Genomic DNA, 27936 nt, shown 5'->3' on the forward strand with positions numbered 1-27936 from the left:
CTCTCCTGAAGTTCAGACCTACTATTCCAACTACCTGCAGGCTTTTCCCACCAAAGTGAACTCAGCATGTTGTTCAAAGCTGAATTCATTATTTTTCCTTCAAAACCTTTTTCTTGTCTTATTTGTATTTCCTCTTTTCGTTGAATGACCCCACCATAAAGTCATCTTAGTGTCTTTTCTCTTGGCATTACATCCCCCACCAACAACACCTAATCAGTCACAAAACCCAACATGTTTATTTCCTAATCATCTTTCTGAAGGTTCCCCTCCTCTACGTCACTCAACCTCGTTATTTTCTACCCGGACCATCGCAAGAGCTTTACAATTGGTCTCCCCAACTCCCCGCCAATCTATTCTTCACGCTGTGGCCAGAGTGATGAGCTCACGACAACACAACCACATCAAAACACTCTCCTCCTGAGTACCTCCAAGAGCCCCTTGACACTCCCAAGACACAGACTAGATGTATTAACCAAGCATATGGTGCCTTTCTTCAGTCCTCTCGCCACGGTCCTCCCAAACACATCCTTTCAAAGCTCCTGACATTCTCCCCAAAGGTCACACTGTCGCTCAGTTCTGTGCCCTTGCACACGGAACCTTAATTCTTATTAGCACTCCCCATGATACACATCATATATATACTTCCCACCCCCATGCTACATGGCAAATGACAAAGACTTTCTCCTTGGACCAAGCTCTAGATGGGTGCGTCAGAGCCATTTCTGACTAGGCTTGATCCTTGGGCCTTGTCCTCAAGATCCCAGTTCTAGCTAGAATCTTGCTAAATTAGTTTAGTGACAATCTACACCCTTGATATGTGATCATCCTCCATGTCTGATCAAACTTATTCATCTCCCATCCTCCCCCAGGTGATATCAGATCTATCTGACCTGCCCTCAGTAAGAATCCTGTTAGATCAGTTTAGCAAGAATCCATCCCAACCCGTGATGTTCCTCTTAGTAATTTTCCGTCACTGACACGCCCACCCCACCTGCACCCGAAACCTGCTCCTTGGCTGTAAATCCCCAGTTGTTTGTGTTGTATTCAGAACTGACCCCAGCTCTATAGTGGAGCTCCTTTTCCCCTACTGCAATAACTTCTAAGCAAAAATCTGTCTTTACCCCTTTAACTGCTGTCCAGCTCTGGTCTTAATACAAACTCCCTCAGTATTTATCCTTCTGGAGTTAGCTCAAATGCCTCACTACCTTTTGGAGGTCTTCCCCAGGTACCTTCAGGAAAAGTTTCTCTGTGTTTTCCTGGTACCTTGCTCATGTCTCTCCACAAAGGTCACCAACTGGGGACTCAAATTTCTCCTTTTTTCCCCCTTTCTTTAATTTACTACTACTACAATTATAACAGTAAACAATTAATTATTGCCATTTTCATTTATTAGTTGATAGCTCCTAAGAAATAGGAGATTTCATATAAAAATCCAGATTTCTAATTTCCCTTGACCAGTTGAAAGATTGCTAACATTGGCCCCACACTTTTGCCTGGCAACTAGTCAGCTGGGGCTAAGAAATGGCCCCCTGCTTTAGGAGGGCCTGCACACTTGACCTGTTTCCCTTCTGTATCACCTCCCTGGCTCCTACAATTCTAGCTCTATTATAATGATTATTAGTGTTTCCACTACTTGCCAAAATCCCAATTATTTTCAAGGAGGGGAGCTCATGGAAAAAAAAGTATATATTTTTTTGTGTAGAAAAAGTATATTAAGTCAGTGATGTATAAGGAGACCACAGAGAAAAGTAGCAATAAAATATTTTAACTATGTGTCATAACCACTATTGGCCTTTCAACTAAAGACACTCTTTAAAAACAAAACAACTTCTTATTGAAAAGTCAAAGTTAAGCGGCATAATGTTTTGATAAGGAGCAAAGTGGGGGAAATTATTAGTAAACAAATGACAACTGTATTTGAGTTTTATTGGTTAACTAATTTAATCTGTTTAAATTAATCACAGCCTGAAGGGGGATTTCCATGTGAAGGAACCATTCGCTTCAGCAAAAGGGGGAAATGTGGAAAGAAGCCTCCACAAACAATCCTACATCATAATTTCAGTGACCTCAATTGGCGACTAGCTGGGATAGAGTAATATTGGCTTGGTAACTGCCTCCTGGGTGGCTGGGGCCTGAGACTGACGTCCCCAGGGAAGGCTGCTAGGAGCTGGGCTCCTCCCCCGCAGCACTCAGCAAGGGCCTGGGGGTGCTTCAAGCACTGGACACAGGTAGCACTGAAGGATAGGGATCTAGTCAACAACATTTTATCTGCAAACTGGTTAATGTGCCCCAAGCAGGATGGAGTTGACTGTGTATCTTGTATTTAACTTCTCTTTAGACAATAATTTCACAGACTGATAGATTCTAAAAAATTACAAAGTCTCATTCAAAATAATAAATTGCACCTTTCCAAAGAGAACTTCCTTATTATTTGATTCCCAGCAACATTTCCCTCATTCCAGGGTCTATACATATTCAGCTTTGGGTCCAGACATCCAAGTTCATCTGGCTTGTTGATTTATCTCCATTCTTTGATTTTCAAATCTTCTATTCTGTATGTTTAGAAACTCTTCTCACTCTGGTCCAGTACTTCTTTCCTCCCTCATCAAAACCTCCCCTCATTCTTTTGAACTCTCTTTGAGGCTTGCTTCCTCCAGGAAGCCTTTTCTGAGTAATACCTACGTCTCTGATAACTTGGTAAGGAGGGCAGCACAGAGAAGTAGGAATCATGTCCATGAGTACAACCTCTCCCTGCTTGGGCACTAACCGCCTTGTGTCCACAGAAAAGCTAATTTAGTTCTTTGGCCCTCAAACTTCTTATCTAAAATACACAGCAAGCAGATGATCCGATTCCTAGGATTACCTCTGGCTCACAAACTCCTACCTCGTTTCCTATCAACATTCTCAACTCCAGCTACATTCCTGGTGTTGTACTAGGCTCTGTGAAGCAGGCAGAGAGACACTGTGATTTCTAGACAATGAGAATTCACAATCATTAGCCACAGGAGGTAAGAAGCAGACGCATGACCACACACACAGAGCTGAATGTAACAGGGCCATAGAGGTATTATGGGAAAATATACTGTAGAGACCATCTACAGGTTAAAAGAGCCATACTCCTACAAACTATTACCCCAAGTGCCTCAGAGACAAGGTGCCTTTACATTTATTTTCTCTAACATCTAGAATAGTGATGTGAATAGCACTGGCATGGCAGAGGCACTGGAAAGCTGTTGTATGTTCCTCATCATAACTGTGTGAACGTGTGTCTCTCAAAACAGAGACACTGGGAAGGGAAAGAAAATGTCCATTTCGAAGTGAGAGAGTGGCATGGACTTATACATACTACCAAATGTAAAATAGATAGCTAGTGGGAAGCAGCCGTGTGGCACAGGGAGATCAGCTCGGTGCTTTGTGACCGCCTGGAGGGGTGGGATAGGGAGGGTGGGAGGGAGACGCAGGAGGGAGGGGATATGGGGATATGTCTGTACGTATCGCTGATTCACTTTGTTATACACCAGAAACTAACACAACGTTATAAAGCAATTATACTCCAATAAAGACTTAAAAAAAAAAAAGAAAATGTCCATTTACCAGCACCTTCTGAGGTCTCCATGCTCTCCCCTGTTGCTTTCAGTTTTACTTCCCACACTTCTCCTACCTGCTGCTCCTCCTCCAAGCATCCAGCCACAGGAGAACGTTCATTGCCACCTGTCCCTATTTTGTGTTTCTACTTCTAGGCTCTCATTCATCCCATTCCTGTTACTTCACCCCTGGATGCCCCTCCCCATTTAAGTTTATTAAAGGGTCCTGACTGAATGCCATTCTCTCTACACAGACTTTTGGAAACATTCTAGCGTAAAGGACGTCTCTAGCATTTACTTGTGTACACGATCATTCTGCATATTACATTTGGACTTGAAAAAAAATAACACATTTGCTTCTTATCTCTTCAGCTTGGTTGTGCATTCCCAGAGAATACTGTCACACGTCTGCCTATGCCTCACAGAACCTAGTACAGTGCCTTGCATGTAGCAAGTGCTTAACCATGTTCATTGGTTGCAAAATCCTTCAAGAGCTCAATTGCCGCATATGGTGGAAACGTGAAGCATAATGGTTGCTCACACATCACGACAATTCAGTAGAATGTATGATAAGAATGTTTCAAAGACAACGCAGCATCATCTCCGTGGGCTGCCTTCTGTTGGCAGCTCAAACCTACCTGACTGGTATCTATGGGGCACGGAATGAAAGAAGCTTGGGAGAGGAACTGGGTGGTACCCAGCAGATCCCGAACACCTTCAGCATCACGTTTATACTCTTTGACAGGCTCCAATCTCATCTTTTCTTTTGGAAGTAAGGCTTCATAGCAAGGGGCATAGCCAGAGGGAGGCAGGAACTTAAATTCTCCGTGACGTCCCCCCATCAGGAAACGTACTCTGTTATTTGGAGAGACCAGGAAGAGAGAGGTTAAAAAATATATACGCCAGCCCAAATAAGTGAAAGTTAAAGATCAGCTCTCCCCACCCAAATTATTTTTTGGGGAAGTGAATGATTTCAGATTCATCACAGCAAACACTCAAAAGTACGCAACAAAGCAGTGGAGAGAAAGCTGACTGTCAACTCATAGTGCCCGTGATTCTCAGTTGACCATGTCAGCTAAGTTCTTAAAAATGAACTTATACTTTAAAACCACTAGAAAAAAAAAATCAAGTTCATCCTTACTCTAGTAGGGGAATCATTACTGTAGATATTATTACTACAGTTTGACAAGAGTAACAGTGATGATGATGACGTTATTTTCTGAAAAGATCACATTCAAACTACAGCATGAGAACTTCAAGTATTTTTACTTGAGAGAGTTTACTCACACAATGATGAAAGAAAACATGATATAAATATTTGGGGAAAATAGGACATTCCCATTTTAGGGTGCAGGTAAAAGACCAAGAGAGTATTAAACAGAAATGGTACACATGCCAAGAGGCATTAATAGAAATGATAACACTGAAGAGGCTGCAGTTCCCCAAAGTAGCCATATGAGGGCGACTGTGAGGAAGCATCAGCAGGTGGTCACAGCCATGGCGGTGCCAAACAGGCGTCACGTGTTTGCTCGCTAGAGTCCCAGTGCCTTCTCAGGGGCACCACCGCCTTGCTGTCATCCAGGCCTCATGCTCTGGCCCACTCCAGCAGTGCCCACAGGGGCCTCCCAAGGAAGAGGGAAGGATCCTTGGGGGGCCACAGTCATGGCAGGCACTAATTACCCACAAACTGAAGTCTTTCAATATTTTAATTCAGCATTCTGGCTGAATTTCAGCCCCATAGATATGATTAAGTTAGGGTTAGGGTTAGAGCCCATAGATTCTCTGCAAGGAGAGGGTGAAAGTGAGGGTCATAGGCTCTTAGGTTTGGGACTAGAAATAGAGCTTTTGCAGATCAACTGCAACTACGTTAAATTGATGAGAAAATATGACTGCAATTTTAAATAATTAAGACGTGGCAAGATACACAGCCCTGCAGGATCAACAATAATTTTACATAGGAAAAATCCATCCATACACGTAGCAGCTACACGTATTCACTCCCTCCAAGTTGTATTCGAGCCCATACGACTTGCACTGTTCTCCATACTGGGGATTCAGCAATGAACAAAGAATACCCTGTCCCTGGTGTCACAGAGCAGGCATCCAATGAAACAAATAGGATAATTACTGCTTGGGAGACATCTGATGAGGGAATAAAGAGGGAGACTGAAACAACTCGGGGAAGGAAGCGGGTCCTAGATTGGAGGCTAGAAAGGCTTCTCCGAGGGGGAGATATTTTTATTAACCCCGAGGGGAAAGGAGGAGCCAATGAGTTCAAAATCTGGAGGAAGAGCATTCCAGGCAGAGGAACAACACGTGCAAAGGCCCTGAGGTAGGGAAGTGCTTGGGTGGAGGGCAGTGTGAGTGAGAACACAGAGAGCCCAAGGGGCTAAGAGATGAGGTGGCAGGGGGCAGGGCTAGATCAGGCAAGGTCTCTGAGCTGGGGTTTTCTTCCCGGTGAGCAGCTTCTGAGGGATTTTAAGGAGGAAGAAATACAGGATTCTTCTAGCTGCTCTATGTAGGAGGCACCTGACACCAATCTAGTCCCAGTGAGACATGAGGGGGGGTTGGACCAAGGTGATGAAGGCCAAGCCGGAAAGCAGCAGTTAGAGGCCAATTCTGTTCGGAACTGGTGATGGAGTGAGCCTGTGTGTGTGGAGGGGGGTGAGGTATATGTGGGAAAGGTTATGATCTAGCAAAGCTCTAACAACAACACTCTCCACTAGATCTCACGTCCTTTAACTGGAATATTCTGGTGGGGCAGCGTTGCAAGAGAGTCTCAGTGTTGGCTGAGTAACTGTGATTGTGTGTAGCCTAATGATAAAACTGGAAAATGAAAATCTCTCTGAGTAAAAGACATTTAGGATTTTTCCCCCCTTCCCAATATAAACAAAATCTTTACCCAAACAGCATTTTATAAAATGCTGTTTTAAAATTAATTACAGAAATCATATGAAGCCTCCCACTTTCCCATTTTAAAGTAGTAAGCAACAATGATATAGAATTAGAACCACAAGTGTCCCTTGTGAATGTTCCTACGTTAAATGTTATATAACAGGGCACGATCTATGTGCATTAAGACTATGAACAATGATATAAGAACAAAACTGAGTCATTAGCCTGCAATGTTACTAATTTAGTAGAACTTCAGGAAATAATGACTAAGACTTAAAATTTCTTGAGAACTTTCCAAAATTCAATTGCAACATAACAGATTGTGTTACTGACATGTTGAAACTATGGGATAAAACTAAATTGTTTTGAACAAAGAATTTGTGTGGGAAGTTTTCTGCTTTTCCCTTCTCACTGAGCATCCTTCCTGTGAAGAGCTGAAGCTTCCTGGGAGCTCGTACAGCAACTGTATTCTTCGTTACTCACTAGCGTATGGATTCCAAGGCCAAGCGAACGATCTCTTACGAGGACGTCTAGATGGATTTAATTATTCATAAGCTCTCTCGCCAGTTCCGTTTAGTTTTAACACTTCTCTTATGCTTTTAAATCTGCTGTTGTCTTCCGGATAGATAACATATCAAGAAAGGTGGGAAGCCAGTGTAGCACTTAGGGAGAACAGTGCTGCTTTTATATTCAGTTATTAAAAGGAGAATGGTAATCTGGTTTTACAGCTTAATCTTAGCACCTCGAATGGCCACAAAGACCGTAAAATGAAAAATTAACGTAGCCAGAAATCAGCGTTTACTGCTTACTGAAGCATTCGTCTTCCAACGCCATTATGCTGTGCTTCAGTGGGCAGAAGGCATGGTTCTGGGTAGCTTCCCAAGTCCTGCCAGACAAGAGCCCTGCTCCCCAGCAGGCGGGACTGGATGGGAGCCGGTGTGGGCACACCCGCCATCTGTGGATCCTTCCCTCGCTGCCCAGAGTCTGTGGGAAGGGCTCCAGCAAACCACCACCAATATTGGTGGTCCTCATGAACTCTCTCTGGGACCCCAGATGGTCCAGGTCAAAGGAAATCATGGGGATAAAGTACAGGTTTAAAGGAAACAGTCCAAAGAAAGAAATAAAATACCTGAAGCCCACTTTAATTATTTGAGGATATTAAAACGGGATCCCCTCTGTCTCCATTTTAGCAGAGGTCCCAAAGGCAACTAATTCAGAGGATGCCACTATTTTCTCATCCTGAAGTGAAGTGCTGGACCAGCTATGAGGATCCACCAGAAAACTGGGAAACCTTTTCAGCTTTAGCCCACCCCATACCGCCACACTGATAGGAAAGGTAAAGAATTCATTTGGAGAAAACCATCAGGGAGAAAGGGGTGGGAGGTCTTGCCCATCAGGAGTCAAATGAGGGCTGTAAGGAACTACTCAGAAGTCTGTGAGTACCCCCTGGATGTAGTGAGGGTCATATCTGCCTAGTGATAGTGAAGAGCAGAGGGGGAAATGAGCCAGCTGCCAGCCATCAGAAAGGAATTCTGGCCGGAAAGGCAAATGACTGAGCAGAGATCAGAAACCCAGGAGCTGCGGGAGGTAGGAGGCCCATGCAGCTGGAGGGGGAGGGGAGGGGGGAGGTCTGGGGTCAGCCAGAGGGGAGCAGCCAGCACAGGTGGCAGAGCCAAGTCAAGGGAACTGGAGTTGGGCGCTTCCAGCCTGGGGCCCTCCAAGAAAGCTACAGAAGAGCCTCAGAAGAGAAAGAAGCGGCAATTGTGCAACCGCTACAGAAGTCCTGATGCCGCAAGGCAGCTGCACCAACTCCATCAGACGCGCCCATCCCCCAGTCATCTTGGGTCTGGGCTGGACCCTAGACCCTGGGGGGCGTGAGAAAGGAGCCAGCTAACTGAAGAGGAGCCCGACCTCAACCTGCAGGGGGAGCGGGGTCGGGCTCAAATATTAACTGGATACGAATCTGGAGTTTTTATACTACTCAGAAGATGGAATTTTTTTTTAAAGTATTGGCAAGATGGTTCCTGGCCTTAAAAGAAGTAATGAAGGCTATAGAACTGGCCCAAGAACTTATCCAGGAGTCCAGAGCATGGATTTGAAGGGGTGGAAAGAGAACCAACAAAAGTTACACGTATCTAGTCTACTTCTTCTGATAAATCTGTTTTCTGGCATTTACTGTTTATCTTTTAAATCCTTTGAAATTTAAAAGATTTAAATTTCCAATTAGAATATAAACCTCTCTTCTCTAAGTATATTCTTCCCTGCTCCTTGGGTTCCACTGAATCTCTCAGCATCGCAAAAAATGTTAAATTGCAAATAAAAAGATAATTTAAGAACGGAGCTCATTAAAATCAGTTCTTCTTTACCCTCCAATTTTTCTCTACATTAATAGATTTAAAAAATCAATTTCATTAATCAATTTAATCTCTTCCACTACAGCACATGTATCATCTTCTGGGGTTCTTCCTATAACTCAGACATGCCATCAGCTCTCCAAGGTTTTTTTTTCTTCCTAAAGTGATTACAGTCAGTGACTGTGTCCTTAGATTTCTCCACTTTAGAGATGAGTAATGGCTTCAGTAATAGCCGCCTGGGAGTAGTGAAGTTTGAGGATGTGTAGAGGAATTTTTTATTGACTAGACTAATTTTAAAAAAACAGAGAAAATTGCATTGAAAAATCCCCACTGGCATTTCCAATTTCATCTTTTAAGATTTGTGCATTTTTGTTTGCCAGTTTGCAGGAGAGATGAGAATACCTATCGCAAATCCCCAAGTCTGAAAGACTGATCCATGAAAAAAAATAGAGTAAAAATCAAGACAAACCTTTGCTATGCTCAAAAAGGATGTCTAGGTTTCCTTATTCATAGCGTACTAGCAAACTGTGAAATCATTTTAGTCTTACTAGATGTCCCATTATTCTTATTGAATCCCTCCCAGGAGTTGGGATAGTGTTCCAAAGAAGAAAAAGATACAGGCTGTGGTTAGCAGGAGAAAGAATTAGCGAGCTTCTGCTGACCTAAATTCAACTCATAAGTCATGATTCATAATTGCATCTTTAGTCCATGTCGCTAAGACGGGAGAACAATTTGAGTTATGTATGCTCTCACATTCATATTTCTTTCTGGCCAGCGTTTGATGAAAGCCCAGGGCAATCCAGCCAGCGCTCATCACGTTCTCTGCAAAAGTATATTTATCTCAGTAATAATTTCCACAGCATTGACCACAGCAAGCTGGAAATAGCTAAGCTACTGGTTACCTGAATTTTAGCCAAGCCTGGTGGATACCAACAGAAAACAAACAGCAACCGCAAATACCAACCATCTTTGGTTCGTGTTGCTTTTATAAACGAGAACGGGCTGGGAAAAGAGTTACATGAGAAGATTAAGCAGATCTACGGGGCATTTAACCATAGCTATAAAATAGATTCTACTACAGTGACTAACTCATCAATTTCCTGCAAAACTAAAAGCAGCTCTCAAATTTCACTACACACTGTGGCTTCTGTGGAATGTTCTCCGTGTGGCCCGGGCCATCATACCGCTTGGCAGGGTGAGATTACCTTTTAATAAGAGCTTCCTGGTATTTAAGTAATTCAACCTTTTGGGTGGGCTCCAAGGTACGCATGCCTCATCCCAAATTCTGTCCCAGAATGAATAGGGTTGTTACACTGAGGGCCTGTTACACTAATAATACACTCCACAAACAAACCACAGTGAGAAGGAAACTAAGGAGGCACATTCATAACAGTTAGAAAAGAGAGCACATATTGATTGGTGGATTTTATTAGTAATTACTCAGGCTGCTTTTCACTTCACTGTGGGTAAATCAAATTGAAAACGATTTTGCTCTCCAATGACCGCTGGCAAGGACGGCCTCATCAGGTATTATTAACAACGTAGTTTGTAATTATAAAAATAATTGTGGGGTCACAAATTCAAGACAAGGACCTCGGTAAAGACCGAGGAGGAAAATGGGGCCGTAGGAGAGAAATCTAATTAGAGTCCTCACAGAAGTTGAAAGTAAATATGAGAAACAATTCTCCATGTTTGTATGATGAGGGAAGAATCTCTTTCTAGATAGGAATAACCTTGTACCTTGCTGGGAGGGACACTATGAAACTAGGCAAGTACTCTACTATATTGGGTGAAAACAATAACTTCTTTTCAATTTTGTTATTAAACACATTTATTTTCAATAAGGTACTTTAACTTGGATTAATATCTTGTTTTCTCTTTCTAGCTTTTCGTACAACTGAACTAAAGTAGCACAGAGAGGAAGTGCTGGGTTTCAGCACCAAATCATACTTTACCAATTGACGTAAGAGTAAGTGCTGGTATATTGATCTCATTTGCTCATAAGTGAAAATAAAAGAATTGGCTACTCCAACACAGGACCAGCACTGACCCTGAGCAAAGACTTCGTGTGACGGGCTGGATGTATTTCAGTAACATGTATTTCCCAAGTATGCAACCAACTGTGATTCCATCTCTCCTCAGACCATATCAGGTTCTGAGAACCAAAGACAGGAATATGACACAGGTGATATTTTCCTGATAGAAAGGAGGCTTAAGAAACATCAAGTCCCCTGATATAACTTTTCAGCTTACCCTCATTCAACTGCTACGAACAAGAGGCTCTTATGTCTAAGCTGTTAACTTTTCAAGTCAACGCATCTGGACCCCTAGTTCTTAAATTCTCTCAGCAGTTGTGCCTTCTAAATGGGTTAAACGTCTCATCGTTCTTATCCTGGAACTCTGCTTCTTTTCTCCTGTGCACTGGAAGGATGCTGACCTAGACACAAGATACTAGAAACGTCTTCTACATATGAATACCTTTGAGCCCCCTATCTCTTCCCCTGCTAGCCACAATCCTGGCAAAGAGAAGATTTCAAAAAATCCCCAACAGCAAACATCATATCACACTCGAAATTTCCTATCTCTCTGACCTGAGGAGGAGCGAGTGGATGAGTTAATGATTAAAAGCCATGCAACGTCTGAGATCGGATATACTGTTTGCTAAACACAGAATATGCAGAGAAGTCCACTAGCCAGCAGACTGGCAAAGACCTCTTCTCCGGAGATTTGACTTCTAGCTAAGCACTTCTCTCAGATGAGATGCTTGGGAAGTAGGTGAGCTCTCTTTGAAAATTAGTGAAACCCAGTGAGTAGGATATGGTCAAAACAAAGAAAAAAGGGAAGGGCACTGATGCTGGGTGACCAAGGCCATTAACTACCCAGGAAAATGCCGTCCTGAGAACTAACTGCTCAGTGACCTTGCTTCTCCAGAGAAGGCACTGAGCCAACAGGTCCAAATGCTGTTATGTTGGATTTAGATTTCTGCTCATTCTCTTTACTTCCGGGGAATAGGGTGGGAAAGATGTACAATGGGGCTTCTGCTGGTTTTCCCCCTGATTGCCAGAGGGTCTTTGTTCCAATCAGTTTTCTTTGTGTTTACAGTGCCTCTGTCTTTCAACACCACTTCTTGTTTTCTACATGCTCCCTATGGATAGAAATAGGAATGATACATTCTATCACACTTCAAAAGGGAGAACTGGGGTGAAATTCTCATGGAAATATTCTCAGCACAGAGAAACACAGGTAAAGAACGCTCAGCTCTTTAGAATATAGTTCCTAAGGCTGATGTTAGAGTCTCTGGCTTAACCTGTGATGGGCATATTTACAACCTTAGTAAGGTTTTACTATAGTGGTTCTCCATTTGTTACAAGAACGTCAAACAATGAAAATGCTTAATTTCAATATATTATATCCATCTACATGGGTATGTTTATAAATATGTCTATATATGTGTGTGTACCTGTGTAGGGATGTGTATACTGTGTTGCTATGTATGTTTGCAAACATACATTACAGGCGTACCTTGGAGATATTGTGACTTTGGTTCCAGACACCACATAAAGCAAGTATCACAATAAAGTGAGTCACATGAATATGTTGGTTTCCCAGTGCATACAAAAGCTATGTTTACACTATACTGTCGTCTGTTAAGTGTACAATAGCATTCTGTCTAAAAATAATGTAAATACATTAATTAAAAAATAATGCTGTTAGAAAAATGGTGTCAATAGACTTGCCCAATGCAGGCTTGCCACAAAGCTACAATGTGTAAAAATTGCAATAAAGCAAAGCACAATAAAACGAGGTACACCTGTACTGTATACCAGCGGTCCCCAACTTTTTTGGCACCAGGGACTGGTTACGTGGAAGGCAATTTTTCCATGGACAGGGGTTGGGAAGGGATGGTTCAGGTGGTAACACGAGCAGTGGGGAGCAGAAGATGAAGCTTTGCTGCCCACCGCTCACCTCCTGCTGTGTGGCCCAGTTCCTAACAGGGGGTTGGGAACCCCTGCTGTAGAGTATGTATGTTTACATATCTGTGTCAAATTCCAAAAGTTGAATATCATATCCAAAGGATAATTCTTTATTCCTAAATAGTCTATTTAACTGAGACAGAATGAAAGTTGTATCCTTTTTTGGAAAATATATGTGTATGCCTTGATTTATCCATCTTCTGGAGGTACTGAGATCTATCACAGTGGTATCACTCTGGAAGTCCCATCAGTTGGATACTAGAAGCTCTCAGATGGATTTTTTGTGGTCCCAGCTTTAAGTGTCTGCTCTCCACAACCCTCCTCTCTGCATGGCCCTTTCCAATGGAAACCAGCGTGATTCTAACTGTATTGACTCTAGTCTCCCACTCAGTCACTTATGATCTCCTTAACAGGCAGGTATCAAGAATGGCTAAGAAAGTTTTGCGACAAAAGAGTTATAATGAGGTCTTGCCTTACAAATGTTAAAATGTATTGTCAGACTAAAATAATTAATACAGCATCCAACTGGTACAGGAAAGGGGCAACAAATACATAGAGGCTAAACAATACACTACTTAATAAACAAGGGATCACTGAAGAAGTCAAAGAGGAAATCAAAAAATACCTAGAAAAAAATGACAATGAAAACATGATGACCCAAATCATATGGGATGCAGCAAAAGCAGTTCCAAGAGGGAAGTTTATAGCAATACAATTCTACCTCAAGAAACAAGAAAAATCTCAAATAAACAACCTAACCTTACACCTAAAGCAATTTGAGAAAGAAGAACAATAAAACCCCAAAGTTAGCAGAAGGAAAGAAATCATAAAGATCAGATCAGAAATAAATGAAAAAGAAATGAAGGAAACAATAGCAAAGATCAATAAAACTAAAAGGTGGTTCTTTGAGAAGATAAACAAAATTGATAAACCATTAGCCAGACTCATCAAGAAAAAAAGGGAGAATACTCAAATCATTAGAATTAGAAATGAAAAAGGAGAATAACTGACACTGCAGAAATACAAAGGATCATGAGAGATTACTACAAGCAACTCTATGCCAATAAAATGGACAACCTGGAAGAAATGGACAAACTCTTAGAAATGCACAACATGCCGAAACTGAACCAGGAAGAAACAGAAAATATAAACAGCCCAATCACAAGCACTGACATTGAGACAGTGATTAAAAATCTTCCAAAAATCAAAAGCCCAGGACTATATGGCTTCACAGGTGAATTCTATCAAACATTTAGAGAAGAGCTAACACCTATCCTTCTCAAACTCTTCCAAAATATAGCAGAGGGAGGAACACTCCCAAACTCATTCGACGAGGCCACCATCACCCTGATACCAAAACCAGACAAAAGTGTCACAAAGAAAGAAAACTACAGGCCAGTATCACTGATGAACACAGATGCAAAAATCCTCAACAAAATACTAGCAAACAGAATGCAACAGCACATTAAAAGGATCATACACCATGATCAAGCAGGGTTTATTCCAGGAATGCAAGGATTCTTCAATATACACAAATCAATCAATGTGATACACCATATTAACAAATTGAAGGATAAAAACCATATGGTCATCTCAATAGATGCAGAAAAAGCTTTCAACAAAATTCAATGCCCATTTATGATAAAAGCCCTCCAGAAAGTAGGCATAGAGGGAACTTACCTCAACGTAATAAAGGCCATATATGACAAATCCAGAGTCAACATCATTCTCAATGGTGAAAAACTGAAACCATTTCCACTAAGATCAGGAACAAGACAGGGTTGCCCACTTTCACCACTATTATTCAACATAGTTTTGGAGGTTTTAGCCACAGCAATAAGAGAAGAAAAAGAAATAAAAGGAATCCAAATTGGAAAAGAAGAAGTAAAGCTGTCACTATTTGCAGATGACATGATACTATACATAGAGAATCCTAAAGATGCTACCAGAAAACTATTAGAGCTAATCAATGAATTTGGTAAAGTATCAGGATACAAATTAATGCACAGCAATCTCTTGCATTCCTATACACCAATGATGAAAAATCTGAAAGAGAAATTAAGGAAACACTCCCATTTACCACTGTGAGAAAAAGAATAAAATACTACCACTGGCATTTTTCACAGAACTAGAACAAAAAATTTCACAATTTGTATGGAAACACAAAAGACCCCGAATAGCCAAAGCAATCTTGAGAACGAAAGAAGGAACTGGAGGAATCAGGCTCCCTGACTTCAGACTATACTACAAAGCTACAGTTATCAAGACGGTATGGTACTGGCACAAAAACAGAAAGATAGATCAATGGAACAGGATAGAAAGCCCAGAGATAAACCCATGCACATATGGACACCTTATCTTTGATAAAGGTGGCAGTAATGTACAATGGAGAAAGGACAGCCTCTTCAATAAGTGGTGCTGGGAAAACTGGACAGGTACATGTAAAAGTATGAGATTAGATCACTCCCTAACACCATACACAAAAATAAGCTCAAAATGGATTAAAGACCTAAATGTAAGGCCAGAAACTATCAAACTCTTAGAGGAAAACATAGGCAGAACACTCTATGACATAAATCACAGCAAGATCCTTTCTGACCCACCTCCTAGAGTAATGGAAATAAAAACAAAAATAAACAAATGGGACCTAATGAAACTTCAAAGCTTTTGCACAGCAAAGGAAACCATAAACAGGACCAAAAGACAACCCTCAGAATGGGAGAAAATATTTGCAAATGAAGCAACCGACAAAGGATTAATCTCCAAAATTTACAAGCAGCTCATGCAGCTCAATAACAAGAAAACAAACAACCCAATCCAAAAATGGGCAGAAGACCTAAATAGACATTTCTCCAAAGAAGATATACAGACTGCCAACAAACACATGAAAGAATGCTCAACATCATTAATCATTAGAGAAATGCAAATCAAAACTACAATGAGATATCATCTCACACCAGTCAGAATGGCCATCATCAAAAAATCTAGAAACAATAAATGCTGGAGAGGGTGTGGAGAAAAGGGAACCCTCTTGCACTGCTGGTGGGAATGTGAATTGGTTCAGCCACTATGGAGAACCGTATGGAGGTTCCTTAAAATACTACAAATAGAACTACCATATGACCCAGCAATCCCACTACTGGGCATATACCCTGAGAAAACCAAAATTCAAAAAGAGTCATGTACCAAAATGTTCATTGCAGCTCTATTTACAATAGCCCGGAGATGGAAACAACCTAAGTGCCCGTCATCGGATGAATGGATAAAGAAGATGTGGCACATATATACAATGGAATATTACTCAGCCATAAAAAGAAACGAAATTGAGCTATTTGTAATGAGGTGGATAGACCTAGAGTCTGTCATTCAGAGTGAAGTAAGTCAGAAAGAAAAAGACAAATACCGTATGCTAACACATATATATGGAATTTAAGAAAAAAAATGTCATGAAGAACCTAGGGGTAAAGCAGGAATAAAGATGCAGACCTCCTAGAGAACGGACTTGAGGTTATGGGGAGGGGGAAGGGTGAGCTGTGACAGAGCGAGAGAGAGTCATGGGCATATACACACTAACAAACGTAGTAAGGTAGATAGCTAGTGGGAAGCAGCCGCATGGCACAGGGATATTGGCTCGGTGCTTTGTGACAGCCTGGAGGGGTGGGATAGGGAGGGTGGGAGGGAGGGAGGGAGACGCAACAGGGAAGACATATGGGAACATATGTTTATGTATGACTGATTCACTTTGTTATAAAGCAGAAACTAACACACCATTGTAAAGCAATTATACCCCAATAAAGATGTTAAAAAAAAAAAAAAAAGAATAAAATACTTAGGAATAAACCCACCAAAGGAGACAAAAGACCTGTATGCACAACACTATAAGACACTGATGAAAGAAATTAAAGATGATACAAACAGATGGAGAGATATATCATGTTCTTGGATTGGAAGAATCAACATTGTGAAAATGACTATACTACCCAAAGCAATCTACAGATTCAATGCAATCCCTATCAAACTACCAATGGCATTTTTCAAAGGACTAGAACAAAAAATTTCACAATCTGTATGGAAACACTAAAGACCCCAAATAGCCAAAGCAATCTTGAAAAAGACAAACAGAGCTGGAGGAATCAGGCTCCCAGACTTCAGACTATACTGCAATGCTACAGTAATCAAGACAGTATGGTACTGGCACAAAAACAGAAATATAGAAAAATGGAACAGGATAGAAAGCCCAGAGATAAACCCATGCACTTATGGTCGCCTTATTTTTAATAAAGGAGGCAAGAATATACAATGGAGAAAAGACAGCCTCTTCAATAAGTGGTGCTGGGAAGACTGGACAGCTACATGTAAAAGAATGAAATTAGAACACTCCCTAACACCATACACAAGAATAAACTCAAAATGGATTAAAGACCTAAATGTAAGGCCAGACACTATAAAACCCTTAGAGAAAAACATAGGCAGAACACTCTATGACATAAATCACAGCAATATCCTTTTTGACCCAACTCCTAGATAAATGGAAATAAAAACAAACAAATGGGACCTAATGAAACTTAAAAGCTTTTGCACAGCAAAGGAAACCATAAACAAGACGAAAAGACAACCCTCAGAATGGGAGCAAATATATGCAAATGAAGCAGTTGACAAAGGATTAATCCCCAAAACTTACAAGCAGCTCATGCAGCTCAATATCAAAAAACCAAACAACCCAATCCAAAAATGGGCAGAAGACCGAAACAGACATTTCTCCAAAGAAGATATACAGACTGCCAACAAACACATGAAAGAATGCTCAACATCATTAACCATTAGAGAAATGCAAATCAAAACTACAATGAGCTATCACCTCACACCGGTCAGAATGGCTGTTATCAAAAAATCTACAAACAATAAATGCTGGAGAGGGAGTGGAGAAAAGGGAACCCTCTTGCCCTGTTGGTAGGAATGTAAATTGATACAGCCACTATGGAGAGAAGTATGGAAGTTCCTTCAAAAACTAAAAATAGAACTACTATATGACCCAGCAATCCCACTACTGGGCATATACCCTGAGAAAACCATAATTCAAAAAGCCTCATGTACCACAATGTTCACTGCAGTTCTATTTACAATAGCCAGGACGTGGAAGCAACCTAAGTGTCCATCGACAGATGAATGGATAAAGAAGATGTGGCACAAATATACAATGGAATATTACTCAGCCATAAAAAAGAAATTGAGTTATTTGTAGTGAGGTGGATGGACCTAGAGTCTGTCATACAGATCAAAGTAAGTCAGAAAGAGAAAAACAAATACTGTATGCTAACACATATATATGGAATCTAAAAAAAAAAAAAAAGGTTATGTAGAACCTAGGGGCAGGACAGGAATAATGACGCAGATGTAGAGAATGGACTTGAGAACATGGGGAGGGGGAAGGGTAAGCTGGGACGAAGTGACAGAGCGGCATGGACTAATATATACTCCCACATATAAAACAGATAGCTAGTGGGAAGCAGCCGCATAGCACAGGGAGATTAGCTCGGTGCTATGTGACCACCTAGAGGGGTGGGATAGGGAGGGTGGGAGGGAGACGCAAGAGGGAGGGGATATGGGGATATATGTATACATATAGCTGATTCATTTTGTTACAAAGTAGAAACTAACTAACTCACCATTGTAAAGCAACTATACTCCAATAAAGATGTTTAAAGAAAAAAAAGGAAAGGGGTAGAACAATGAACACAACAGTTGTCAACAGTATGAAGAAAAACAACATGCATAGTACAAGCCCAATTTAATTTAAAATTATTGAGATGTATAAATAAAAAGGTAATATGGTTATCTCTGGGTGGTACAATTATGGGCTGTTTTTTTTTTTTTTTTTTTTTGACTTGCATTATTCTTGTAAAAGGGAAAAAAACAACAAAAAAAGAAAAAAACTAAGTTTAAAAAGGTAAATCACAAACTGGGAAAAATATTTGAAAGCAATAATAGTTTAATAATCTTAATATATAAAATATTGCCCCCAAAATTAATACCAGAAAGGCAGAGAACAGGGAATTTTAAAAAAATCTTGGGTTGAAATAACATGTAAGAACAATCAGCATAAAAACTGTTTAACCACATCAGTTGTCAAACAAATAGGAAGTTAAAACTAAGACACAATTTTCTCAAATTGGCACAGATTAAAAATAACCCATAACAGTAAAAGTTAATGGGGAACCAATCAGTTGGGTATTCCCATATGTTACTTTAAATGATACTACAGGCCGAAATTCTTTATCTGAAATTTTTGGAGCTGTGTTTCAGACTTCAGAATGCTTCAGATTTTAAAGAAGACAGAAAAGAAGACGTAGTGTATATTAAACAGAACCTCCAGCTAGGTGAGAGGCTGTACCCCATAATCAAACACATACATTTTTGCTGTTAAGCATGAAAATATTCACAAGAAATTGAATACACGAAGGACCGAAAACAGCCTCATTTCTGTTGATGCCAGTTTTTTACACAAAATAAGTTCGGGTCGGAGTTTGCAGTGAAATGAGTTAAGAAAAAAATGTATGGTTTTCAGAGTTTTTTAGGTTTCAGAATTGTTGATAATGAATTCTGAACTGTTCGTACAATCTTCCTGAAAATCTCTTTGGCCACACGATTGTAAATTCAGACTTTAAAAAGATTATACCTTTTGACCTCCTTCTGGGAGGAACTAAACAGAAATGCAGACAAAAGAATTATCCTCAAGGATGTTCACGATAATTTCATTTATAACAATAAAAAAGAAATCAGCAGGGAAGACTAACATAAAGTAATGGTTATACTGTGGGACAGCCAAATGAAAGGATATTATTGGCCAAAAAAGTCATTTCGAGAAGGATACTTAATAACTCAGGAAAAGGCTCTGTACTTACTGCTGAATGAAAAAAAATCAAGACAAAACTTCATTTTTAGTGTGATGTCAATTAAAAAATACATATATCTGTAATATAAAAGACTTGAAGAAAATACACCAAAATACTAATAGAGATTAGAACTAAACATTGGGATTATGGGTGATATTTACTGTCTTATCTATATGTTTCAAATTTTTTTGTAATGAGCATGAAATACTTTTTACAATTATTAAGGTAATTTTCTACATAGGATTTATCTTATTCATCTTACTATTTATCGGAGGACATAACATAAACGCTGGCAGGAGGTACGTGTCCCACAAATATATACACGTGACTCTGAATCGCTCCTCCCCTTTCACCATCGCTTTCTTCGGGGAGTTTGGCTTATGGTGCTGAAGCCCTGAAGGAGATTACCACACTCGCCAGCTCATAAGAGTGGTGGGAGCTGGGGGAACAGCTACTCTCCGTGAAATCACAGCCATAACTTACTTGACACCTGCTGAAAAGCTCACCACAGGGAAGAAGAGCCCATCTGTGTTGAAGTTCTCAAACATCCCCTGCACAGGCTGCCCGTTGATGCGGAAAGAGATGCTGGGTGCTCCGAGGTCCAGGCAACAGCTCACCACGTCGTCCGACTTCAGGAGGTGCTGGTTGATGGAGGCCACGGCTCTGGGTATGCGGCCTGGTGAGCAAAGAACAGGAAGAAGGTGTGTGGGACTCTGGGGAGATGCTCACAGGTGAGGTGAGCAATGAGACATGGTTTCCTAAGCTTTGTGAACAGGCAGCCCAAGACGAGATGAGTCCCAGAGGAAAGACTCAAGCCGCCAGGAGTGAGAACAAAGGAGAATTCAACCCGTTCAACGTGTGCTCAGATTCTGGCCTGGTGTCTGAAGTAACGGGCAAACCGCTTTGCTGGGTGTGGCTCCTAGAGTGTGTTATGTCTGTGTGTTTATTCACAGATGCCCCAAGATCTTGCTCTCTTCTATTTCCTCTAAAAGACATGGCCACCTCGGCACCGGAAGCAGGAGCCATCCGAGTGAGTAAGAGCAAAGCCATCCAGCCACAAAACGGTGCAGCACAGTTTGCTTGCTTGTTTTAAAGAATTTATTACTTCATTGAGGCAGGGAAACACATTGTCAGTTACACGCTGTATTGGTTGATTTTTGTTGTTGTTGCCTATCTTTCATAAGATGATTTGTCATTTCCTGACCTCACTTAAAGTAGTGAGAGAATCATCTCTTAGGTTTTCTATGTCACACCATCTCATTCTGGAAGTTCTTGAAGTAAATTATCGTAACCGCCTCTCCCATCCCCCTACCAAGTTCTCAGCTCTACTGGAAAGGGAGCAACAAAGCAGCAAAAGTTAGGTATTAAATGGGGTTTCAAGCAAAACATTTACAAAGGTACATCTTGTTTCTTGATCATGGAAGCAATACACATTCGTTATAAATGTTAATTGTGTATACAGAAACGTATAAACAAGGAAAAAAATGTTACAATACATTTTTTTGACTTTTTCACATATATTTAAATATTCACCCAAACTGGGATATGGTAGATTTTGTAACTTGTTTTTTCTACTTATCACATTGCAAATATTTCATTGTATAATGGAATATTCATTAGAAACTAGATTTTTAATAGCTTCATAATATGCCATGAAAAGGCAATTTTTAAAAAATCCCCTTGTGATGACTGTGTGAGTTCATAAATTTTGTACATATATCTATGCTATGTAATATTCCTTATCTTAGTTTAGAACTCTTTTTCAGTGGTTACTGCTATTCTAGTAATAGATTCCAAACTAAGTGGTGGATTTTAAAATAGTGAAACTACTACATTCTCCTTAATAAAAAAATTTAGGTACCCCCTTGTGGTGGTTTTGGTTGACTGGCAAAATCATATTGTATTCCCTCCCACCCTTCCACAAACAGTAATGAGGCTCTACCCTGTGCCACATGCTGTACTTGGGGCTGGGGATCAAAGACTGAGGATCCAGTTCCCACTCCTAAGAAATCCATAGTCTTGTGGAAAATAAACATTCAGATAAAGAACTACAATTCAGTATAACTATTGGAATGAAGGTGTACATGACGAGATGCCTTTAGAGGTAGAACAAGGTGCAAAGTCAGCCTGGGAGTATGGAACAAGTTAAAACTGGAAGAATGAAAGGTTCACCAGATAAGTGAGAAAGAAACGAGCATTCCAGACAGCAGGAACAGCTTATGCAAGAGGAGTGTATGAGTGTATGACGTTTGCAGAATGGTAGAGTTTGGTGAGGCTGGAACGTGGGGCTTTATGGGGGCCTGATGAGGGGTGATAGGGGAATAAAGGATGTAGAACTTGGACCACCGGCACGGCCACAGGGCAACAGCACCTAATATATTCGATGCATATTGGCAGATTAGCCTGGGATGGCCTCAGACTCTGTTTTTACAACTTTATACCTTGTTTCATCACTGAGGATGAAGAACAACTTCCTCATTGTAGGACCTACAGTCAACACTATTTAAAACAAAACAAATCTAAGCAAACTTGATGAGTGTGTAGGTCTGATACCTTTCCAATGTCTCCATTTGACAAGACTGAGTCCTCTCAGCTCCTTTTATGGAGTTTAGATATCCCAGGGTCCCAGAATCTTTCCTTCCTTATCATATTCAAGTCTGTAATTGGTATTAAAACTCAGCAAACTTTGCCATAATGGTCTCATTCTTAAGACTTCTTGTTTTCCCAGTAAAAACCAATCTTTCCTGCTTCAACTATTTCTTTTTCAATTAGTTTAACTTCTGGAAAATATCACTGGAGTCATTTGCACCAATCCTGAGAGATTTCCGTGAATTTGGGAAAACCAGGAAATTCTCGAAATGCTGGGTTGGACAACTACCTTTAAAAGTATCGAGATCCTTACTGGATAAAAATACAAATGAGAAGGACCTTTAGCTTTCTGAGATCCACATCAACAAGACTGACAGGGTTGAACTGTGACTCCAGGGCCCTCTCGTCCCACCCTCTCACAATTCACTGTTTACTGCCTCCGCCAGTAAAGATGAAGCGCACCCTTCATGGGGGATGCTCTTCACACGGCACTGCTTTGATGCCACCTGAGACTGAGTTCTGAGCTTTACTTAGCCTTCAATATGCCGTAGCACCAAGAGCCTTACTGAGGAAGGATGGCTGGGAGTGTCTCTCCTGTCCAGTCTGCTCTCTCATTTGAAAACCACCACCAGGACGAGAAGTCATGTCCTTGTGGTGAAGGACACTGTCTTTTAACTCCCGTGTTCTAAGAGACTGGCGCCTAGTAGAAGTTGCTGCTGGAACATTTGCTAAGAGCATCCACAGGCAAATCAAAATCATAGTCTGAGCCTTTTTTTTTTTTTTTTTTTTTTTTTTTTTTTTTTGCGGTACGCGGGCCTCTCACTGTTGTGGCCTCTCCCGTTGCGGAGCACAGGCTCCGGATGCGCAGGCTCAGCCTCTCCCGTTGCGGAGCACAGGCTCCGGACGCGCAGGCTCAGCGGCCACGGCTCACGGGCCCAGCCGCTCCGCGGCATGTGGGATCTTCCCGGACCGGGGCACGAACCCGTGTCCCCTGCATCGGCAGGCGGACTCCCGACCACTGCGCCACCAGGGAAGCCCTATTGTGAGTTTTGAATCAACTATTCCATAGAGAGTAACTGGAAGAGCCTGACACATTGCAAACCACAATAAATGCTATTACTATTGCTTTTATAACTCCTGACTTGTTAATTACTAGGCTAACAGCAGATAAGCTTACCCGAACATTGTAGGGATAGTATGTCCTTTATAATATTGGGTAAAAATAACAATATGGAGAATCATAGCATTGAGGGCTGAGTCTAGGAAAGTGATTTGAAAATTGAGTTACTCAAACCAATAAATCCCTTTATTGAAAGACCGTGCTCAAAAACTGTCACTTTCAAATACATGTACGATGTATTTGACGCTTTTAGCACAACCAATAGAAATGTGATGCTGTAGAAAGGAAAAGTAAACATGTCACAGTTCTTCTAAATCGCCTCAACTGCTTTTCCAGATATTAGGAACTCTGAGTAATCATCGGACCACCTACTGAGACAGTCTGGGAAGTCTTGTGGCCTAGTCTGAAGAAACCTCCCCTGACTTAGAGGCTCAGGACCACCTGAAGGTGCCAGGAAGCTTGGAAAGGCTGTTCCAAGCCTAGCATTTTTAAGATAAAGGGAAAAGCCACTTTATCATATGCCGTTCATCTTCTAACGAACCCAAGGGTGTAATACTGAGGCATTTCATCTCTCCTGATGAGTAATGTAGACAACTGGAAACACTGTCGCTCAGCATTTCCATCGCCCCACGCACCGCAGAGTTTGGCATTATAACGTAAACACAAATATTCAGGCAATTGGAAAGCGAGAAGATCCAAATACATAAAAATGCTGGTGTTCTACAGCTACTCCTTGACCCCTCTCCACACAGCGCTAGGGTTGGAAAAGTCCAAGCCACAGTAGGGTGTGTTTTGATAGATGAAGCGATACCCTGGAGCTCATCTTAGCAGGGAGACACGTAAAGACCCTCGCATCCGAGTTTGACTGTAGAGCTAATTTTTCCTCATGAGTCAGAAGTCCTAAGAAATCAGGAAATACAATTTCATTCCATTCATTTACTTTCTGTATCACTTATCCCTTGGGAAGGTGAATTCCTTTGCTTATTCCAATTCTGCAAGGGAAAAAGTTGCAAAAAGGGAAGGGTAGGTGTGATTTCCTCCTGTGAAATTGCTCCCTAACCAGTGACGTACTATATAGGCTGCCCTGAGCCAAATTCACCCCCGACTGCAGTTCTGAGAGGCTACGTATGTAAAGGCTACATCAGGAGGGAGAAAATGATGATAAGAAAAGAGCCATTCCTCCGAAAGGAGAATCACAGTGGCTGGGCTGACTCAGGAGTCTGTAGGGAGGGCTGGGCAGGGCTGAGATGGGGGATGTTTGTACAGCTGTGCTTGAAAGTGACTTCATAGGCTCTGGTGGCTAAAAAGACCGATTAAGGCTGCCCTCCCCCTACCCAGAGAAAAAGCTCATTCATATTCCCAGGATGTCACTTTAAAACTTCCTTTCCCATTCAGCATGGAACCTGGGATCTTTTCCCCCTCAGGATGGGGCTAATCTCATGATCTTGAGTGAGAAACTCTGGACTTGGTCCTTATGATGACGGTTGACTTCATAGACACTGAAGGAAGGGAAATCATATTTACTTTGCATCTAGTGTGTGTCAAAAAATCCACATCCCTCATTTCATTTAAATTTCCTAAGAGCCTTGTATCATCTTCATTTCATCTGAGGAAACCAAGTCTCTGAAACCAAGTCTTTTTGCCTGGTTAAAAAACCCAAATAAGTGAAGAGCTGGGATTCAAACCCAGGCATACCTCCAAAGCCATGCTGTTCCTTCTTGAATTTCTCTACTGACAAAGTGTTAAGGGCTCTGCCATTCTTTCCAACTTCGGCAACATCCTCTGTGCTTTAATAAGTAGTTAATGACCAGTTCAAGGCAGTGGCTTAATTTGTGCACGTAGATAAGTTTAAAGGTAACGGACCATCCATGTGCCTGCAAATGGCATTACTTTGTTCTTTTTAATGGCTGAGTAATATTCCATTGTATATATGTACCACATCTTCTTTATCCATTCCTGTTGATGGACATTTAGGTTGCTTCCATGTCCTGGCTATTGTAAATAGTGCTTCAGTGAACACTGGGGTGCATGTACCTGTTCGAATTATGGTTTTCTCCGAGTATATGCCCAGGAGTGGGATTGCTGGGTCGTATGGTAGTTCTCTTTTTAGTTTTTTAAGGAACCTCCATACTGTTCTCCACAGTGGCTGTATCAATTTACATTCCCACCAACAGTGCAGGTGGGTTCCCTTCTCTCCACACCCTCTCCGGCATTTATTGTTTGTAGATTTTTTCATGATGGCCATTCTGACCCATGTGAGGTGATACCTCATTGTAATTTTGATTTGCATTTCTCTAATACTTAGTGATGTTGAACATTTTTTCATGTGCTTTTTGGCCACCTGTATGCCTTCTTTGGAGAAATGTCTATTTAGATCTTCCACCCATGTTTTGATTGGGTTGTTTGTTTGTCTTGATATTGAGCTGCATGAGTTTTTTGTATACTTTGGAGATTAACCCCTTGTCTGTTGCTTTGTTTGCAAATATTTTCTCCCATTTCTAGAGACTGTCATACTGAGTGAAGTAAGTCAGACAGAGAGAGACAAATATCGTATGATAACACTTATATGTGGAATCTACAAAACTGGGTATAAATGAACTTATTTACAAAACAGAAGTAGAGTCACAGATGTAGAAAACAAACTTATGGTTACCAGGGGATAAGGGGGGGAGGGATAAATTGGGAGATTGGGATTGACATATACACACTACTATACATAAAATAGATAACTAATAAGGACCTTCTGTACAGCACAGGGAACTCTACTCAATACTCTGTAATGGTCTATATGGAAAAAGAATCTTAAAAAAAAAAGAGTGGATATGTGTATATGTATAATTGATTCACCTTGCTGTACACCTGAAACTAACACAACACTGTAAATCAACTCTACTCCAATAAAAAAAAAAATAAAGGTAATGGACCTGGGCATTTACATCTCAAGGAAAAGAAGAAAAATTGTCAGACCAGTTTCCACTCTCTCTCCCTAGCCACCCTCCATTCCCTCCTGTAGTAAGTTAGAGCGTCACTTCACTTCATTTCTACATCAGACAATTACCCTTTCATCAGATAGTCCAGAATTCACTGCTGTCCTGGTAGAAGCCATTAACAGAAACCTTATTTCTTCTGCTGGAGCACACGATGACATATCCATCTGTAGTGCCTTCTGCTAGATATATGTTCCCTGTGTGCTGCTTGGAGAATTCAGAATGACGCCCAAACCCAAGGAAGCTTTGTGTTTTAGTGAGCATGAAAGGTGCCAATTTTGTAGATGCTGGTTTCTCTACATCTCACCAGATGCTGAAGGCTGAGGGGTGAAGTCCCCCCAATGCACCTATACGGAGTTATATTACTATGTGAATAATGTTCAGAGAGCCACAGTCAGCTTTTGAAAAACTGAATCCCAAGCCCCCTTCCCCTGTATTTCCAATCAGATGAGCCCTTGCTAGTAATGACCGTGTGGGCTCAGCACATCTGGCTTCCTGGTCTTGAGCGGACAAGAGGAAAGAAGGGAACACTGTACACTCCTGGGCACCGTCCACTCCTGGAACAATACACAACTGGATGGATGTCCACGTCCTGAAATGCACTGACAGCAGCCCTTTCTGGATGCACAACGAGTGGGTCGTCTGCCTCCTGACTCACTGATGTATTTATTCTGCAGACTTTACAAAGGGATATGCCATGGAGGGGCACGGAGGGCTGCGAAATCTAGAAAAGATGGAGTAAGTGTTTTCCTTTGAGAACGGTTAGTTTCTCTTTGAAACTAGGCGCCATTTTGCTTCATCCAAGGGTCTTGGTGACTTCGTATTTCCTTAACCAATCCAGAGTTCTTGTTAGGTGCAGCCTGGGATCCAGAGAATACGCTTGGCTCATAGTGAGGACAGGGCAGGAGCTGAGTGGCAACCAGCAGGCAGGAGGTAATGATTTTCTCACCTCAATCCCACTCGTTCCCCCACAGATTCAATTTTATCAAACTCAGGAGCTGTAGATGTGTGTGAGCATAAGGACTCCTTCTTTTCAAATCACTTCCCCGGAGACAACTTCCTGAGAGCCTTATGCCATCTGATGATAATCTAAGCTAAAGGCTACTATGACCGTATCACCACGGAAACAGTGGCTCTACAATGGGGCTCTGAGAACCAAGAGGAGAGGATCCATCCCCACCCCCCATGAAAATGGAACCAGGGAAGGTTAAGCTGGGAGGATATGAGAACAAGACTGCCATTTCCCTCTAACCCATCATCCTGCCCTTTTGTACCCACTTTTGTCTGTACCACACTGTCCCCTGGGACACACAAAAACAGACACAGACGATTTCTTCCCATAAATGATCCCAGATAAAGAAGTACCTAAATAAATACGTTTACACCATTCCTAAAAGTTAAAAAATGTTTATACTGAATATAAAACAGCACAAAATTACAAAAAAAAAAACCCATACTGATCAATTGAAAGTAAAGACCAACTATAAGAAACATGTGACCAGGACCTGAGCTACTGGTTTTAGCTGGAAGCTAAGGGAAG

General features: G+C 41.3%; 1 protein-coding gene across 3 annotated transcripts in view; it reads right to left on the bottom strand.

Annotated features, from left to right (window-relative positions):
• The window catches only part of RYR3 (ryanodine receptor 3), a 557501-nt gene that overhangs the window by 220389 nt on the left and 309176 nt on the right, over nucleotides 1-27936 (bottom strand). For all 3 annotated transcript variants that reach the window (XM_082842048.1, XM_082842046.1, XM_082842047.1), the window contains exons 19-20: nucleotides 20184-20376; nucleotides 4223-4439 (exon numbers count right to left, since the gene is read on the bottom strand). In XM_082842048.1, the coding sequence (XP_082698174.1) occupies nucleotides 4223-4439; nucleotides 20184-20376 (410 nt within the window). The remainder of the gene's footprint in view (nucleotides 1-4222; nucleotides 4440-20183; nucleotides 20377-27936) is intronic.

This window comes from Leucopleurus acutus, assembly GCF_964270905.1.
Source record: "Leucopleurus acutus genome assembly, chromosome: 1".
NCBI classification, from domain to species: Eukaryota; Metazoa; Chordata; class Mammalia; order Artiodactyla; family Delphinidae; genus Leucopleurus; species Leucopleurus acutus.